The 19,055-nt window shown below is 37.1% G+C and overlaps 2 protein-coding genes across 2 annotated transcripts; one reads left to right on the top strand and one right to left on the bottom strand.

The window, feature by feature from the left end:
• The first annotated feature begins 590 nt into the window (after window positions 1-590).
• On the top strand, window positions 591-4,255 carry LOC132634873 (BTB/POZ domain-containing protein At1g63850). The gene is made up of 2 exons (XM_060350992.1): window positions 591-1,815; window positions 2,462-4,255. Exons 1-2 carry the CDS (start codon window positions 889-891, stop codon window positions 3,401-3,403), a joined length of 1,869 nt encoding a protein of 622 aa, XP_060206975.1. The 5' UTR covers window positions 591-888; the 3' UTR covers window positions 3,404-4,255.
• Window positions 4,256-5,817: 1,562 nt separating this feature from the next.
• On the bottom strand, window positions 5,818-9,039 carry LOC132634872 (phosphoglycerate mutase-like protein AT74H). Its single transcript, XM_060350991.1, has 5 exons — window positions 8,162-9,039; window positions 7,195-7,314; window positions 6,898-7,111; window positions 6,244-6,324; window positions 5,818-6,162 (listed from the first exon to the last, which is right to left on the bottom strand). Exons 1-5 carry the CDS (start codon window positions 8,655-8,657, stop codon window positions 6,057-6,059), a joined length of 1,017 nt encoding a protein of 338 aa, XP_060206974.1. The 5' UTR covers window positions 8,658-9,039; the 3' UTR covers window positions 5,818-6,056.
• Window positions 9,040-19,055: the final 10,016 nt, after the last annotated feature.

Below are 19,055 nucleotides of genomic sequence, written 5' to 3'. Positions count from 1 at the left end.
TTCACTACGGAGACTCAAAACAAGAAGTAGGCATACACAACATCTACTATATCATACATAAAAAATAGTACTTATTAACCTTATATATACAATATAATTTTTCCGTTGAATGAGGTGCGGATGAACCCCCTTGCCTCTACCTGGCTCCGGCCCCAGGTGGATGGTCTTAGAGCCCGTTTGGATTGACTTATACGTTGCTGAAAACAACTTATAAGCTGTTTTCAGCTTTTTTGAGTGTTTAGCTGACAAGCTTAAAACCATTTTGTGCTTAAAATAAGTCCAAAAAAATAATTGGGTCCGTTTGGTTTTAACTTATCTAAAGCAGCTTATAAGCTGAAAAAAACTTATAAGCTGCTTTTTTTAAGCTCATCCAAACGGGCTCTTAAACAACTTTGATTCATGAAGGTTGGTGATAGAGCAAGCCGGAGTCAAAAATTCAAGACCATCAATTTCCAAGATTATCCATTATGCCAATTTCAACTTTAAACATATCAATTAAAATTAGTACACACTCCACTCTAGATGGTCCCATACTTGTATCATAAAGGAGATAAAAGAGTCATCAACAGAGCCCATGTCCATACGTACAAATAAAGCATAGTATCTAAACAATTTTTCATTAAAACCCATTCGTCAACATCTCTGTCTCCATTGAATGCTTTAATTGTTTTCTTCCCTTGCCCAATTTTTCTCACTTCTCAGTCAAGAACAAATACATTACCAATATAAAAATCCTGTCAATATGTGTGTGATATTTTTATAGCCCACGCACGCACATTTATGCTCGTGAAGTGACGATGAATGCTATGGATTTTTAGGCCCTAAAATGACAAACTAAACCACAACAAATATTACACTTGACCCATAAATTAGTGAAATTACAACAATATGGCAACTACCATTAAATTCCAAATCCAACCCATTAAACCCAAACGTCGTCGCTACCGAGAAACCACCATTACTACTACTTCTTCAAACCCTTCGAATTCTTCGCCTACAACCTGTTCGACAAAATGCCTCAACGAAAAAACTCACAAAATTGATACACCAACTATTACCTCACCTGACAACTCATGGTGTTCCCCTACATCTAAATCCACTCTAACACCACCCATTTCACCTTACACCACTGCCACGTCATCATCATCATCAAATTTCAAGATCCAATATTCAGTTATGGAATCAACTAATCTTTACAACAATGGAAATGGTACACCAATACCAAATAGCAACAATAACCATGATGCATTTCCATCATCATTTAGTAAATTCAATTCAGCTTTAACAGCAGGTTTATTAAACCCTATGTCACCACCACCGCCAAATATGGATTCCAAGACTCGTTCAAGTCCAACCCTTTTTGAAATGATGGCAAATGAACCTGAATGTATACCAAGATCAACAATTAACAACCCCATTTGCTCAAATAATCAAAAAGTTACTAACTTTGTACAACAGGATAAACAGGTTTTGATGCAACAGAGACTTTTGGATCTTTTAGCTTGTAAAAGTCCAGGGAATCAGTTTAATGATTCGGGTTCGAGTGACGTGAAGTTAACATTGAGTTCTAAGGATGGTTTGAGTGTTGCTATGAATGTTCATAGGCAGATCTTGGTGGTTCATAGTCGTTTTTTCGCTGTTAAGTTGTCGGAGAAATGGGTAAAGCAACAGAGGAATTCAGGTCCTTATATTGTTGAGATTGCGGATTGTGATGATATTGAAGTGTATATTGAAACTTTGAGGTTGATGTATTGTAAAGATTTGAGGAGAAGGCTGATGAAAGAAGATGTTTCTAAAGTCCTTGGCATCTTAAAGGTAATGCTTATTGCATCTAAATTTACTTTTTGTGCTGTACAATTACCTAGTAATGAAAATCGTTTGATAAGATATGAAATGAATGGTGACTTGAATTAGCAACAACAACATACCCAGTGTGATCCCACAGGTGGATGGGGTCTGAGGAGGGTAGGATGTACGCAGACCTTACTTGTGCCTTTGTGGGGCAGAGAAGTTTTCGAAAGACTCTCGGCTCAAAGAAAGGAGGATTTTATAAACCGAATTACTTAGTCGAATTAATGAAATGGAGGATTGTGTAAACCGACCCTAACTAAGCTAAATTGTGATTGATTGTTGTTGAAATCACTTAACTAGATAGATGTGTGACCTCAATATTAAGTATATGCTCGCTCAATTTTGAACTATGAATAGAAGTTAGGCATCAATGTTATCGCCTTTGTTCATTAGCCCATGCATATATGTTCGTGTCAGAAAGTTGTTTTTAAGTGGATGCATCTGTATTGCTTGCAAATCTGTTGCATAGTTGATTTTCCACACCACTTTATTTTAGGGTAGTGAGAGTTTTTAGAGATAAAGTCTAGTCTTTATGCACGGGCGACACATATGAGGGTAAATAGGAATGTGCAATTGTATTTTGGCCTTAGTTGATTAAATTGTTTTATAGGTTTCTGCGGCAATTGGGTTCGATGCGGGGGTATTATCATGCCTGGAGTACTTGGAAGCAGCTCCTTGGGCTGAGGATGAAGAAGAAAAGGTAGCTTCACTATTGTCTGAGCTTCGTCTTGAAGGGGTAGGTGCTGGGGAAGTTTTAAGGAGGGTATCTCTTGATGTTACATCGGGAACAGAGAATGGAAATGGGAATGAGGAAGTGCTTCTCAAGCTATTGCATGTGGTTCTTGACGGGAAGGATGAGAAGGCGAGGCGAGAGATGAAAGGCTTAGTTTCCAAAATGTTGCACGAGAATTCATCTCATAACGACTTGAGGAAGGAGTCGTTGTATTCAGCTTGCAATGCATGTCTGCAATTGCTCCGCCACCATTTTCTACGGGCAGCAGATGGAGACATGATGGATGTGGGTCAGATTGCACGACAGGCTGATAATCTGCATTGGATTTTGGATATCTTGATTGATAGACAGATAGCTGAAGATTTTTTGAGGAGTTGGGCTTCTCAGTCTGTATTATCTGAGGCACATCATAAGGTGCCAGCACTTCATAGGTATGAGGTTAGTAGAGTCACGGCTAGACTTTTTGTTGGTATTGGTAAAGGGCAATTACTAGCTTCCAAGGATGCTAGGAGCGCTCTTTTGCAGACATGGTTAGTGCCATTCTATGAGGATTTTGGATGGATGAGGAGGGCATCAAGAGGTCTTGACCGGCATTTAATTGAAGATGGTCTCAGCAATACTATTCTGACCCTACCTATGGCGTTGCAGCAAGAAATTCTAATGTCTTGGTTTGATCGGTTTTTGAACTCCGGTGAGGACTGCCCAAATATCCAGAGGGGATTTGAGATTTGGTGGAGAAGGGCCTTCTGGAGGCGAAATGGGGAGCCTGAACGACCTCGTCAAGTGCGTGTCATGACTGCAACAATTGAGAACTCATGAGACTTAACATGTGAATGAGATTAGGTCATAGCCATTCTATGATTGTCTTGTTTCAACTCTTGCTATTCCTCAGCCCTCATCTTATGCCAAATTTTTTTGTCTTCTTCCATTGAAACAAGTAGCACAATTCAATACTGAAGAATCACACTTACAGAGATGATCATGATCCAAGGTTTAATCTGGAAGGAAGCAGGCACTTTTTTTTTTCTGTTTAGGTGTCATGTGATATGAATATACGCCTAGTTTCTTTCTAATCCCATGTAGAGCTCTCCTATCTGTGACTGAATTTCCTGAATCAGTGGTTTTATCACAAACGGTCATCCTTCTTAAAAGTTGTGCAACGTCCTGAATGCTGAAATTCTGCTAGTTAAAAGTTTTGCAACATCCTGATGACCAATTCAAGCAAGTTAACAAAGTTCAGGTAATTTTGGAGATAAGGGTGATTGTCACTACTTACGACCAGGGGAACTTGCTATTGATTTCGTGATGGCAATGCCAAGGATTGCAGCAACATGATGAATTGCTTCTTGTCTTAGGTCTTCATCTATCTTGAGATCATCAGCTGGCCAGTGTGGAAGGACTGATCATTTTTGCCTTTCTGGTGCTAAGGAAATTCATTATGTCTATGCCCTTTGAGAGCCAGTTTGGTTAGGATTAGATGCACTTTTTTCCATCGCGTGAATACTGTAGCACCATATTCCTCAGTGTGAACTTTGAAGTTCTTCAATGTTCTTTCCATTGTTTCTCACGCCTTGCTGGCAAATTTTCTGAAGATTACCTTGTTGCTTGATGTTTAACTTTCCAAACACTAATTTTGTTTTGCATGAAAGCAGTTTTCTTGGCATAAGAAAATTAGTAGTCCAAAACCGAGTATCATTGTTTGTCCCTCGTATTGGTCGTGTAATTTGCTTCTTTTTCTCTCTGTTCTCAGCCTCTCTTTGAGGTGGACATCTGTGCAATGCTTATGTATCAAAATCTGGTAATGGCATTACGGAAACATATATACAGAGTTGTATGATTTTCTTTTTTGAATTTAAAAGCCGTGCACTACTTATCTGTCTGTATCTGGTACTGTTGTCGATTCTAGTATCGTGTTTGTTCTTAGGAAATGAGTTTCCTACTTTTCTCCTATGTTAATGATGTGACATTGACTTGTCATGGGACGTTTGACTCCCAAGTGTTTGCTGAGGCAAGATGAGACAATGAAGGTGTTGTAAGCAGTAGTGAATACTTTTACTATATTTGCCTTTGTTTACCAAATCTCATTAGATTCCTGCATAGGAAACCATCTTTCTAATCCCCACTTTAAGGAAACATGGAAAATGAGTTCATTCTATGATGTTCTTCTTCTATGTACCATCACACACTTTTGTTCTTCTGTTTATTGATTAGGTTAGCACCTTTAGTGAAAGATAGTCATGTCTTCCTTTGTTTGACTGACTATATGCTGGTATCCAACTGTCCTTTCATGTGGGGTTCTTATAATCATCCAAAGTATTTGGAGGAGATTCCTTGTCCTAGGTTTATAGGCCATCTAGCTTTAGGTCAAGTACTAATGATAAAGAAGCTATCAACAAACAGTTTTGAGATTGTAGCTTTTTTCGTAGTTGGTTTCTTATGTTGCATACCTAATGCCCAGGCATTATTATGTACAATCAGTTGTATTTTGCCCATTACATTCCATGTGCAGTGTGAACCAAGTGCTGCAGTTGTGTCCCACATCTTCCACAAAGCTTGTTGTGATCCTAGATTTGGGTCATCTAAACCTATTGCCAAGAGTTGAAGGACCTTTACATGCAGATAAGTGTGAGAGTATGCTCAACTAAACCCCGTTTAATATACAGTCAGACCTCGTTATAGAATATACAATCAGACCTCTCTATAACGGTACTCACATATAACAACACCTCTCTATAACAACCAAGATTTTTCGAAACCCATTTTTTATGTTATATTTTACTTCTCTATAACAACATTTCACCTATAACAGCAACAACTAATTTTATAACTGTACGCTCTTTGTAAAATTACCCCTCATATCACAGCTATCTTCTTTTTTTGGTAATATAATAATTAACCATCTTTATAAAAATAGAATATTTATGATTACCAATAACAAGAGTAGAAATTTTGACCAAATATTTGATCATTTAATATGCTATTTATGACAAAAAAATATCATATGAATATATATATTTTCATCATTAAACGATTTTCCTTCGTTATACAAAGTGTAATTAAGCTTAGAATTTGACAATTAAAAATGAAAAATAGATTTTATGCATTTTTTTTGCTTATAACAACAAAGTATTATTTAAATATTAAAGCTGTTATAGATATATAACAATCATTCTCTATAATAGCTGAAAAATTTCGGACCCAACCATGCTGTTATAGAGAGATTTGACTGTACAGAGTCAAATACATGTAACTTTTTACAGGAATGTTGGATTGATAGTCAGCAAACATGGTAAATCACCGATCACAAGTTACAACAGGTAAAATTACGCTAGTAGTGTGAAATTCTTTATACTGTCGGTGTATACGAAGCACTCTCTCTGAAAGCTGATGTATTTTCACCAAGTATGGTTGTGAATTCCAACAGCTCTAACTTCCTTTCAAGAGTTTCTCCTCTTTTGTTCCCTTAATAATATTACAACTCAAAATTCTTGTCGTCATCATCATCAATGTGAGTAAAGTAAGATGGTCCAGTAATCAAGCAATCGTAATTCAGTTCACCTGGCCTCGCAATCTTTTGCCTTCATAAAAAAACAATCAAAAATAGATAAACAAGAAACCTAAGTGAATTATTAAAGCAAAAAAGATGAGCAGTGTGTTACCATTCTTGGTCGATTAGCATTTCATCAGTCATCCCAAATTTCTGCAACTCCTCCCTTGTATGGTGCATTGACAAACAGTACCTGCAGATTTTTCACAAGCACTGTCTTTTAAAAGAGCAACAAAGCGACAAGATCCATGGGCAGTGCCATTTATGGAAAATTAGAAGTACCAAACATATATCAATTTAGCACTATGATAGTCTAGTTATACTAATTGAAATATAACTAATTTCAGCATTCAGTCTACAATAATTCCGATATTAATTGAACTCCTCAATGTTGAGATTCAAAGTACCGACTGCTTCTTGGGTAAATCACTTTGCGCACCATTATTTGAAGTGCATGGCTTCAACAATGAAACGATAACCTATCGCTTCTCGTTGTTGCTTTAAGTGACGAAGTAACAACATTGTCCAAAAGCAATTTACCGGAGGGTGTGGCCTAGTGATCAATGAAGTGGGTGGAGGACCATGAGGTCTCACGCTTAAATTCCAGCGGAGGTAAAGACACTAGGTGACTGCTTCCCAGTTCCATCTCCAAGCCTTGGTATAACAGGTTCTCAAGAAAATTGTCTAGAAGCAGTTCAATATTCCTAGTTTTGCTGTATTTACTCTTCACAAAGTACTACATAACGCATCAAGTAGTCTTGATTACCTTCCACCGTAGCCTCTTTCCATGACAATCATGCCCCCATTACTCATATTATGGAGTCCTTCAAATTGCTGCACTGTCCATTTATACCATCTCATCAAGAACACCCTTAGTGTAAGTCCATGAGAAACTATAACCAAGTTCATGTTTGGGCTCTGCTGACCAGGTGGTTGAAATCTTCCTATGTCAATATCACTTCTAAGTGTTTCCCTGAACCCTGCAAGCTTCCTCTTCAAACAATATCATCACAAAAACAAAAATGCTCAAAAAACCAAATGAATCTTGAAAAAACAGAATCACCTGTGATTCTGTCATAAACATCTGCTGCCGATTCTCCATTAGGAAACCTATAAAAGAAACGACCATAACGAGCTCGGACAGCTTTCTCTATCTTCATTTGTTCCCTGTCCTGAAAATTTCCTTCATAAACACAATTCATAAGAAGATATAATAATACTACCAAAGTCAAGTAATGCAAAGAAAATGGACATGCCCCGGGGCTTTGGTCTAGTGGCAAGAGCACAATGGATGACTTGTGCATTAGGTGTACATCACGAGTTCGATTAGTGCCTCGTAGTGAAGAATGTTAGAGGGTTGGACTCATTATCTACCAAGTTGCCCTCAGGGATTTCTCTGATTATCCAAAAAAAAGGAGACACCAACTCATTCCCTCATAGGTGGATGGAGCCTACTATCTACCGGTTCAATTGAAACTAATATTTTCGACACGAAATATAAATATATATGTGAAATACTACTAGCATTTCAACAAATATTGAATTCCAATTCATTATTTCAAAAGTACAATGCATTCAGTGTTAAGAACCTTAAGTTGAACCCGTCAAGTTTAAATGTTGAATCCTTTTTTAGATACCCTCATCAACCAATATGAGACACCTAATACCCCTCGTATGCTCAGAGTATGACATTTGGAATGTGGACAACATAACTTGGAAAGCCAACACCGTGTAAACCAAAAAATGAGATGAATCTAACTCCGATACCATGTAAAAGAGATGGTCTTTGAAGATTGTCCAAGATCATATAACCTATGTTGCTCGGACTCTTCAAAAATGTCGACGGGTGCGTGTTGAATCCTCCAAAAGTAATACTATATTTTTTAAGAATCTGTTGACATTTTTAAAGAGTCCGAGCAATATATCATATAAAAGCTCATTCCTTCGACCAATGTAGGATACTTAACAAGTACTAATAACCAATTACAACTAGTCAAAAGAAAATATTCATGTACAAAATATGGTCATACCAAAATCTTGTTCTCTCAAACGAGGCTCTTCTCTAACACCAGCAATTCTTGAACGTTCAAACGACTTAGCCAAATTTCTCAATGTTTCAATTCCCCTTTTATAAGGTGAAACATAGAAATAAACTTTCCAATCATCTCCACCATCTTTCTCAATCATCTCCCTCATTTTCCTTCCACATTCCTCTGCTTCTTCTACCCCTTTTTCTGTCAATCCAACTTTAGGATCAGCAACTCTTGCATAAACATTTTCATCAACATTCCCTTCACTTTGTCCATGTCTAACAAGAATTATTCTTTTTGGCCTAGGTGGTTTCACTATGCCTGGTGGATATGGTACTAGGTTCTTTTCTGGGAAACTGCTAAGTATCCAACCATTTTGTTCTGTACCAAAAAATACATCATTAGAACAACATCTTATTGTACTGGTATTTGGGTAAAGCTTTTGATGGTTTACTCCAAAAGAGGGTGGATAAATCTTGGAGAAAAGATTACTCATCTTGATTAAAAAAAAAAAAAAAAGTTCTTTAGCTATGTACTCCCAAGAACTTTTTCTATGTAGTGGTATGATCCAGGACACTGATGATCGTAGTGGGATGAGATTTTTTTGTCCTTAATTTGAGGTCATTGAGAAATTACGAGTAAAGCACTATTCTCCTAGTGAGTCTACGCAATGCACCTTAACTGGAGGTTTGGGGTTGGAAATTGAGAAATGACAAGTAAAGTGAATCTGAATTAATCGGATTAGTGAGTACGAAATTTATATACAAACAAAGTACTATGCAAGATTTTTTCAAAACCTATTTTGTCATTTGATGCAAATTATGCTACATATTGTATAGTAATAAATGAAGAGAAGTGAAAATTTAGTGTCTTTTTTGGAAGTTTTGTGAAAATAAAAAAGAGCCAAGCAATTTGTTTGCCTTATCTAGGAGGACACCATGGTGGACAATTGTGCGGTGGAGGATGGACTTGTGACATTGACAAGAATTTAGAAATTTATTGAGTTTTTTTTTGTCATGTACTAAGTAGTATGTATTGTCACATTAGCTTAGTAATTGATTATAGCATAGAGCCATAGACCAGCTGCCACCTTTTTTTCTTTTCTTTTGGTGTCTTGCTTTCCCTTTTTACTGTTTGTAGAATGGTAGGTGGAAAACAGGGGCTAAATTCGATCTTGTGCCACATTAATTTTAAGTTATAGACATTGAGAATTCTAAATGTAAGAGCTGCATCCGAAAGTGTCAACAATTTATACGTGTCATCCTAATTGGAGAAATTTAGAGAAAAACAATTTTCTTATAATGACGATAATTGCATAAGATAAACCCAATACGCCCCCAAAGAATTCTTATCAACAAATTTTCCTGAGTGAGTTGTCCAAAGTGATCATCTCATTATTTATCTTGTAATTAAGTACTTGATATTACGCTCCTAAGGTTATCAACAAATTTTCCTGAGTGAGTTGTCCAACTCCCTCATAACAAACAACTTTTTACCGAGACATAAATTTATATTTTCGCATCATAATATCTCATAAGTTATTGCCTGCATGACTAATTGCCCTTAAAGAACTTATACACTACTGGGCATAAGTTCGATTGTTAAAGGACAAAAATTAAGGCACAACCCATTTGAACGGAAAACCTGCAATTTCTTCAAATGAACGGGTCTTATCAATATGAGCTTCACATAGCCGTGAAAATCCAATTGAAGAAATTGCGTGGTTTGTCCTTCAAATGGGCTGGTCTTTAATTTTTGCCCTTCAAAATGAATTTATGATGCGAAAAGGTTATTTATCTTGCGTATGCCTGTTAACCGGTTCCAACCGGAACCGGACCGGTAACCGGTTAAGGAACCGGCCGGTTCCGGTTAAAAAACCGGAATCGCTTAACCGGTTTCGGTTTACCGGTTTTAAACTCCAAACCGGAACCGGTCCGGTTTGGAGTGCTTAAAATCTTTTTTGTTTTTTGTTTTTTGTATTATATATATATATATATATATATATATATATATATATATATATATATATATATATATATATATATATATATATATATATATATTATAGTATTTATTTGTATATTGTAGGTATATTTACATATGTTATACAACTTTATAATTAAAGTTTAAATATTTACTGACTAACAACCTAACAGCAAGTCAGCAATACAGAATAGTGCTTTTCGTATACATATATATGTATAACTTACATATACTTATAACACAGAGTGACATATCGGCTGATGGAGCCGCTTACAAAACTGACATTCTATACCCACAACTCTGTCTGCAAAGTCTCTAACATCTATCAGAAATCATAACATATATACTCAGACTCGGCAACACTCCGGGCGGAAGTGGAGCTCGCCAATCCTGCTGAAACATCTTCTAAAAAAATCTTCCAATCATCTGGGTGTACCTGCGTGGCATGAAACGCAGCCCCCGAAGAAAGGGGGTCAGTATGGAATATGTACTGAGCATGTAAGGCATGGAATACAGAAAAGAGTATCATAATTGAAACAGAGATTTACCAGAATCAAGTATGACCTTTTAAAACATCAAAGCACTTGCCTTTTGAAACGAAAATCATGTATGTCATCATCATAAATCATAAATGAAAGTCATGTATCAATTAAATGCCATGGAACGTACAGCCTGATCCACATATCATAATGTATCAATATGTCGTGGAACGTACGACCCGATCCATATATCATAATATGTCATGTATGCATAACGTGTCCCGGCCCTCACGTGAGGGACTCGGTGGATAGAATCATGCATGTAAACATCATATATCATGTATACATATAACGTGTCCCGGCCCTCTATTGAGGGACTCGGTGGATAGAATCATGCATGTTAGAGTCATATACCATATATACATAACGTGTCCCGACCCTCTATTGCGGGTCTCGGTTAATAAAATCATCATATGCCATCCTGGCCGCCACCCCCATATCATCATATACATATAACGTGTCCCGGCCCGCAAGTGAGAGAGACTCGGTGAACAATGCAGTGGAGTACGCACGAGAACATGTCCGGGCCCGGGCTCAGTGAATAGACATATTGAGGCTTGCACGAACAGAGTCATGAGAAACTATATGCATATAAACCAAGACTCGATAGACAAGTATACTTACCGACATCTGAAGGCTCAGAAACAAGTTTCGGGTCAATCCGACTTAGTATGAGAAAGTTATGAGCGTTTGAAGTACAGAACGTTCTACAAGCGTTTCAGAAGCCATTTTTGGAAAATCAAAGCCATAATCATGTCAGGTACCTTTCGAATATCGTTATGGATCAAATCAACACGCCGACATCATATATCATATATGCATATAACATATTCATGCATGCATACTCATAGAATATCATACAGTGTATTGCTGCAGAACGTGCAGCCCGATCCATAGATATATTATATTACTGCCGAGAAACGTTCGGCCCGATCCAAAACTGTATGCAAGAGTTAGAAACATTAATACTTACAGAACCGTTTTGAGGACATGAACTCTTATACTTGGCTCGTTATCCAATCATGCAATAACCTTAACCACACTAAGTATGCTCATATCAATAGGCAAATAAGAATCGTAAACACGTTCGGAAACATATCCAATAGAACTTTGGAATTCATAGATTCGTGTCAAACTATATGGAGTAGCTTATGGAAATCAAGAACGTTAGCCATCCTAGTGGCTCTAAGAATCGGAATTTCTTTCGATCATATACATATCGTTTGTTCATTTCACAAAGACCATGCCAAAAAGAAAGAAGGGGTAAGCCTTACATACCTGTACCACGCCTTATTAGCTACGCTTATGTATCCAAGCTTGCTATTCTACATTCAAGAAGATTTTACATAATCATTAGATTCATTGTCATTCACTTGCCTTAGCTTCTCAAACAAATTCACTTATAATATGTCGAAATTTCGGCAGCATTTCCCCTGTAAACACATCATCCCCGAGAATCTAACTCGGCCAATTTATCAACAACAAACCCGAGAATGCAACTTGGCCAAATTATCAATAACAATACCAACAATCATATCTTCCAACTTCAACAATTATTTCAAAATACATTCTAACATTAACAATTCTTTCTACACAATCCGACGACATTCCATTTATACTCAATTCAATCACATGAAATCAAGCCAACATCAATGCTTACACATTCAAATACTTGCCCAAGACCTTACAAACACAATTCAAGAATACTTCAAACAAGTCATACAATATTCAAAACAATCTAGCCAATATGCCATTTCACACGAAACCTTCCAAATGCAACAAGAACCATAACAACACACTTCCTTCTTTCAAATTCAATTACAACAACCCAGCTTACAATCTTCCAAACACATGTCTCATTTCCAAGTTCATGAAGTATATTTACAACATACACATTAGCAACTCTATTCTTATAATTATAAGGAACCATTCTACCTACAGTGTTGCGGTTTTTCTTACTATGATATACATATTCATCGGCCTTTAGTGTTCTCCTTGCTTCGCTCCCTGTTTCTTTATACCTTTGTCACTTTGTCGCTATCCCTTTTTAATCTTTCGTTCTAAATATTCATCCAAAAACGTATGTACGAAATGTTTCTTTATTTCCTTCCCCCACATTTCTCGACACAAGTATACTTGTCTTCGATTTCTTTGTATTAGCGCTCATTTCGTCCATCATTATTTCTTGTTGGCTCTCCGGTGTGGATTCCTTACGGATATGATTGAGCTTTGCTTCACGTCGATGGTTCATATAATTCCATAGCGTATACTCTCATGCTCTGTGTAATTAATGGTCCATGAACTATTTCCTAGTATCCGATGATCCCTTTTATTTCCTTCACAGGCGTTGCGTTCTTTCTTCCTTTCAAAAATTCCCAGGCTACCAATCGTTGATACTTTCGTTTTAATAGTCGTTCTCGTCCAAAATATCCTTTGAATCTTATCATTTTTCTCCGTTGTTCTTTGTGGACTTAGCTTGTAGCCATTTTCTTGCTCTTTTCATTACTCTTCAAAGCATGTTGCTGCGTACTTAGGTACGGCGCCAATTTGCCCGATATGAAGAATTCAAATCATGGCATAAACATATCATAATTCATGTTGGCATAAAGCATTCTCTTAAGGTATCTTTCGTCCTTTCCCTTTATGTCGGCCTTACGGTACACTTCATTGTCAACTCGTTTCTATTCCTTTCATGTATTCTCTTGATATGCCGATATATTTTGAACTCTGGCCCCGAGCTAATAAATTCCTCCTCTAGAGCCTGAAAATGTTGTGATTCCTTTAGAGTCTGATATCATATGATCTCCCCCCCTTTTAAGGGGCTCCTTATACGTCAACAATCCTTTTGTGAAGCCTTCATTTATACCTTACTCCTCATCCTTCTTTCCAACTCTGTGCATAATATATCGAAACTTCTTACCATAAGTTTTCTTCTTTCATTTTGCGCCTATATCATCATTCTTATCAATATTTCCATATCCTTCCCGAACACTTTCTCCTTTTTCCATCTGTGGCATCGGCTCCGAAGTTCGTGAAATTTTGCCTTAAACGCGCAAATCCGTCTTATTCTCAAGTCATCCTTTTAAGAAAGCGTTTTCATGTCCGAGGCAACCACATTAATATGGCTGCACATTTCATTCCTTTACATACTTTTCAAGGACCTAAATCTCCTAACATCGTCGCAAGGCTTAATCATTCTTTTCTTGCTTCATATCCCTCGTCATAGTTACTATTCTTTTAGGCCACTTATTGAAATTGGCCCTCGAACCTCACACCTTCCTCTTTGTTCTATATTACCACACTTTACCGTTTTTTGATTAATTCCTTCTTTACCGTAGCGCCGGTTGCCGGGACTCACATGTCCACCGGTACAATCACATATGAGATATCATACGCATTTACACACACACACACACACACACACACACACACACACACACACACACACACACACACACATATATATATATATATATATATATATATATAATTACTATCAACTAGCCCACAAAATACTTCCAAACGCTATTAAGCCTATTCAAATTCCAGAGCTACGACGCACTTTATGTCTCTTCTCCAGTCCTTTCTGCCTCGTCCTACGCGACCTCTTATGGTCTCCAACCACCCCATATAATCTAGTTCCCCTTAGGCCACTCTATCCTCTCATTTGTCTCTTATGTTTCAATTTATAGAACTTTTAGTTCACTTCCCAGGGGGTTACCCATCCTAAAATTTCTCCCACCTTAGCACGCTTAACCTCATAACTTCGATGGAATCTGGTGCCTTAATGCTGATATAATCGCGTCCACTTCCTCGCATGACCTTTAATACATGATCTAGAGAAAATCGAAGTCTTACAGATTCCGAGACATCTTCGTAACACGTCCTTTCTTTTACAATTACTATTTTGTCCTTTTCAATTCCCAGGGTTCACTTTTCACTTATGTGTATGACTATTTCCTGTCCTGGACTTCCAGATTCCCGATGGTAGCAAATATACCTTTATCGCCGTTACTTATAAGTACCCAAATATCAATCTGTTCGGATTTCCACTCACCATCCTTACATAATAATCTACAGCAAAACTGATTGTCAACTTTCTCTGATTCCTTCAACAGACCTTGCTCCTACTAAGCCTCAAATGTCATTCATTGCAATCCTTCGGACTGCTAATCGTCCTTTTTGCTATTATTCTTCATGTTATACCAAATCCATAACCTTTCTGAAACAACTCATCCCACTTATTGTCCTTTTATGATATTTCCTTTCCACACTCTTCCTGTTAGGTATTCCAGATCAAATAACCTGATTTTGAAAAATTCTGACCAGGTCTCCTTTACCATTCTTACTATTCAGGATCTGTACATAGCAAATACCGATAATGCCTTTCAGAGCATACAACTATATATCACATTCTAGCCATCCAGGACTTCCAATTTCAGATAACAGAACAAGTATATCAAAGCTCACTTTTATAACTTTCCATATCATCACTTACCGCCATCCGTCGTATGTAAGGCTTACATAAGGAATTTCATTTTCCTATGACTTGGCTCTATCACACGATCTTAAAAAAAAGAAAGAAGGTCAACAATCCCTAGATGCCCCGTAGCCTCCTGTTTATAAATGTGGCCGGCTTCACACCATAAACATGACTCTACTGGACACGACTTTGCAGACAACCCCGAGGACAAACCTGCTCTGATACCACTTTGTCATACCCTTATCTCACTAGGGTCTGATGGGAACCTGACCTTTACTTAGGGCAGAGCGAACCCTCTGACCCTTAGTGCACACATAATCTTCTTAGACTTTTAATTCAAATAAACATGAAATACATATTACAACTTTCAGAAATATTCTTTTTCATCGTTATTCTCAAATAAAATAAAATCTGTAATCATGTAGAATTTATCACATAACACAGAGTGACATATCGGCTGATGGAGCCGCTTACAAAACTGACATTCTATACCCACAACTCTGTCTGCAAAGTCTCTAACATCTATCAGAAATCATAACATATATACTCAGACTCGGCAACACTCCGGGCGGAAGTGGAGCTCGCCAATCCTGCTGAAACATCTTCTAAAAAAATCTTCCAATCATCTGGGTGTACCTGCGTGTCATGAAACGCAGCCCCCGAAGAAAGGGGGTCAGTATGGAATATGTACTGAGCATGTAAGGCATGGAATACAGAAAAGAGTATCATAATTGAAACAGAGATTTACCAGAATCAAGTATGACCTTTTAAAACATCAAAGCACTTGCCTTTTGAAACGAAAATCATGTATGTCATCATCATAAATCATAAATGAAAGTCATGTATCAATTAAATGCCATGGAACGTACAGCCTGATCCACATATCATAATGTATCAATATAATGCCGTGGAACGTACGGCCCGATCCATATATCATAATATGTCATGTATGCATAACGTGTCTCGGCCCTCACGTGAGGGACTCGGTGGATAGAATCATGCATGTAAACATCATATATTATGTATACATATAACGTGTCCCGACCCTCTATTGAGGGACTCGGTGGATAGAATCATGCATGTCAGAGTCATATACCATATATACATAACGTGTCCCGGCCCTCTATTGCGGGTCTCGGTGAATAAAATCATCATATGCCATCCTGGACGCCATCCCCATATAATCATATCATCATATACATATAATGTGTCCCGGCACGCAAGTGAGAGGGACTCGGTGAAAAATGCAGTGGAGTACGCATGAGAACATGTCCTGGCCCGGGCTCAGTGAATAGACATATTGAGGCTTGCACGAACAGAGTCATGAGAAACTATATGCATATAAACCAAGACTCGATAGACACTTATACTTACCGACATCTGAAGGCTCAGAAACAAGTTTCGGGTCAATCCGACTTAGTATGAGAAAGTTATGAGCGTTTGAAGTACAGAACGTTCTACAAGCGTTTCAGAAGCCATTATTGGAAAATCAAAGCCATAATCATGTCAGGTACCTTTCGAATATCGTTATGGATCAAATCAACAGGCCGGCATCATATATCACATATGCATATAACAGATTCATGCATGCATACTCATAGAATATCATACAGTGTATTTCTGCGGAACGTGCAGCCCGATCCATAGATATATTATATTACTGCCGAGGAACGTTCGGCCCGATCCAAAACTGTATGCAAGAGTTAGAAACATTAATACTTACAAAACCGTTTTGAGGACATGAACTCTTATACTTGGCTCGTTATCCAATCATGCAATAACCTTAACCACACTAAGTATGCTTATATCAATAGGCAAATAAGAATCGTAAACACGTTCGGAAACATATCCAATAGAACTTTGGAATTCATAGATTTGTGTCAAACCATATGGAGTAGCTTATGGAAATCAAGAACGTTAGCTATCCTAGTGTCTCTAAGAATCGGAATTTCTTTGGATAATATACATATCGTTTGTTCATTTCACAAAGACCATGCCAAAAAGAAAGAAGGGGTAAGCCTTACATACCTGTCCCACGCCTTATTAGCTACGCTTATTTATCCAAGCTTGCTATTCTACATTCAAGAAGATTTTACATAATCATTAGATTCATTGTCATTCACTTGCCTTAGCTTCTCAAACAAATTCACTTATAATCTGTCGAAATTTCGGCAGCATTTCCCCTGTAAACACATCATCCCTGAGAATCTAACTCGGCCAATTTATCAACAACAAAACCGAAATGCAACTCGGCCAAATTATCAATAACAATACCAACAATCATATCTTCCAACTTCAACAATTATTTCAAAATACATTCTAACATTAACAATTCTTTCTACACAATCCGACGACATTCCATTTATAATAAATTCAATCACATGAAATCAAGCCAACATCAATGCTTACACATTCAAATACTTGCCCAAGACCTTACAAACACAATTCAAGAATACTTCAAACAAGTCATACAATATTCAAAACAATCTAGCCAATATGCCATTTCACACAAAACCTTCCAAATGCAACAAGAACCATAACAACACACTTCCTTCTTTCAAATTCAATTACAACAACCCAACTTACAATCTTCCAAACACATGTCTCATTTCCAAGTTCATTAAGTATATTTACAACATACACATTAGCAACTCTATTCTTATAATTATAAGGAACCATACTAATGTCACATTAACTTCTTCCATAATCCACAAACAATTACAACTTCATTTTCAACCATTAAATCCTCATTTTACATCATGGAATCCACAACTACAACAATCAATATACTAAATAAAATCAATTCATCACATCTCACCTATATAGCTCATATTCGGCCAATACCCACACATATCTATGTCATGAATTTCATCCACTTCCACACACAACAACACGCATAAATCATCCATAACATATATAAAAGAAGCTTAAACCTTACCTTCCTCCAGTTGTCTTCTCACTTGACTAGGGTTTGCAAATCACCCAAATGGATGCTTGGCTTGCTCCAACAACCATTCCATGTTGTTAAGGACCTTCAAATTAGTTAGAATACTAGGATAAAATGATTTTTTTTCATCAATTTCCATGGAGCCAATTTCTTGGCTAGGGCCGAATGCCCTCTTCTTCTTTTCCTTTTTTTTTCTTTCTCCAAGCTTCTTGAATCTTTGTGATGATAATTGTGACTAATAATATATATATAGATACACATAATTCATCCATGTGGGCCCAATCCCACCACACCTTGGACGGCCACATGGCCAAGTTGGACTATTCAAGAATTTTCTTGAATACTTGTGAAATTCCCATTTTGCCCTTAGCCTTCCACAATATTTCCATGAACGCTTTTGTGAATTTTTCTTTTTACCCTTAGCCTTTCTCAATATTTCCATACTAATAATATTCTTAAATAATATTCATAACAACTTGTACATTAAAATAATTTTTTAAAATGGTCTTACCCTTAACTTGCCACGACTATCTCGAAATATCCGAATGTAAAAAATACGGGCTATAACAGATTAAGACGAGTATATGTCGATGAATCTAATGATTATGTCAATATTATTAAATGTAGACTAGCAAGTTCGGACAAATAAGCGTAGCTAGTTGGGCATGTCACAGGTATGTAAGGCTTACCCTTTCTTTCTTTTGGCATGTCCTAGAGCCAAGTAAGTTATGATGTGTACTTTGACGTAACTCTACTCTTGATTCAGAGTTTGTTTATGATTCGTATGCGCCTTCTGATATAAGTAATTAGAAATTCTGATATAAGTATTCTGATATAAGTACTTTGATATAAGTATTTTGATATAAGTATTCTGATATAAGTATCCTGATATGAGTATCCTTATATGAGCATTCTTTGTAAGCTTTATTGTTCCTAACTTTC

The sequence above is a fragment of the Lycium barbarum genome, chromosome 4 (assembly GCF_019175385.1).
Source record: "Lycium barbarum isolate Lr01 chromosome 4, ASM1917538v2, whole genome shotgun sequence".
Classification (NCBI taxonomy): domain Eukaryota; kingdom Viridiplantae; phylum Streptophyta; class Magnoliopsida; order Solanales; family Solanaceae; genus Lycium; species Lycium barbarum.
The sequence above is the reverse complement of the archived record's forward strand: the minus strand, read 5'-3'. Positions and strand labels throughout refer to the sequence as shown.

Bases quoted from the DNA above. Each gene is read 5' to 3' on its own strand.
- LOC132634873 (XM_060350992.1), top strand. From the start codon at position 889: ATGGCAACTACCATTAAATTCCAAATCCAACCCATTAAACCCAAACGT. The intron at 1,816-2,461 runs GTAATGCTTATT...ATTGTTTTATAG, and splicing joins AAGTCCTTGGCATCTTAAAG to GTTTCTGCGGCAATTGGGTT.
- LOC132634872 (XM_060350991.1), bottom strand. From the start codon at position 8,657: ATGAGTAATCTTTTCTCCAAGATTTATCCACCCTCTTTTGGAGTAAAC. The intron at 7,315-8,161 runs GTATGACCATAT...GTGTTTATGAAG, and splicing joins TTTGAGAGAACAAGATTTTG to GAAATTTTCAGGACAGGGAA. The intron at 6,163-6,243 runs GTAACACACTGC...TTTTTTATGAAG, and splicing joins ATGCTAATCGACCAAGAATG to GCAAAAGATTGCGAGGCCAG.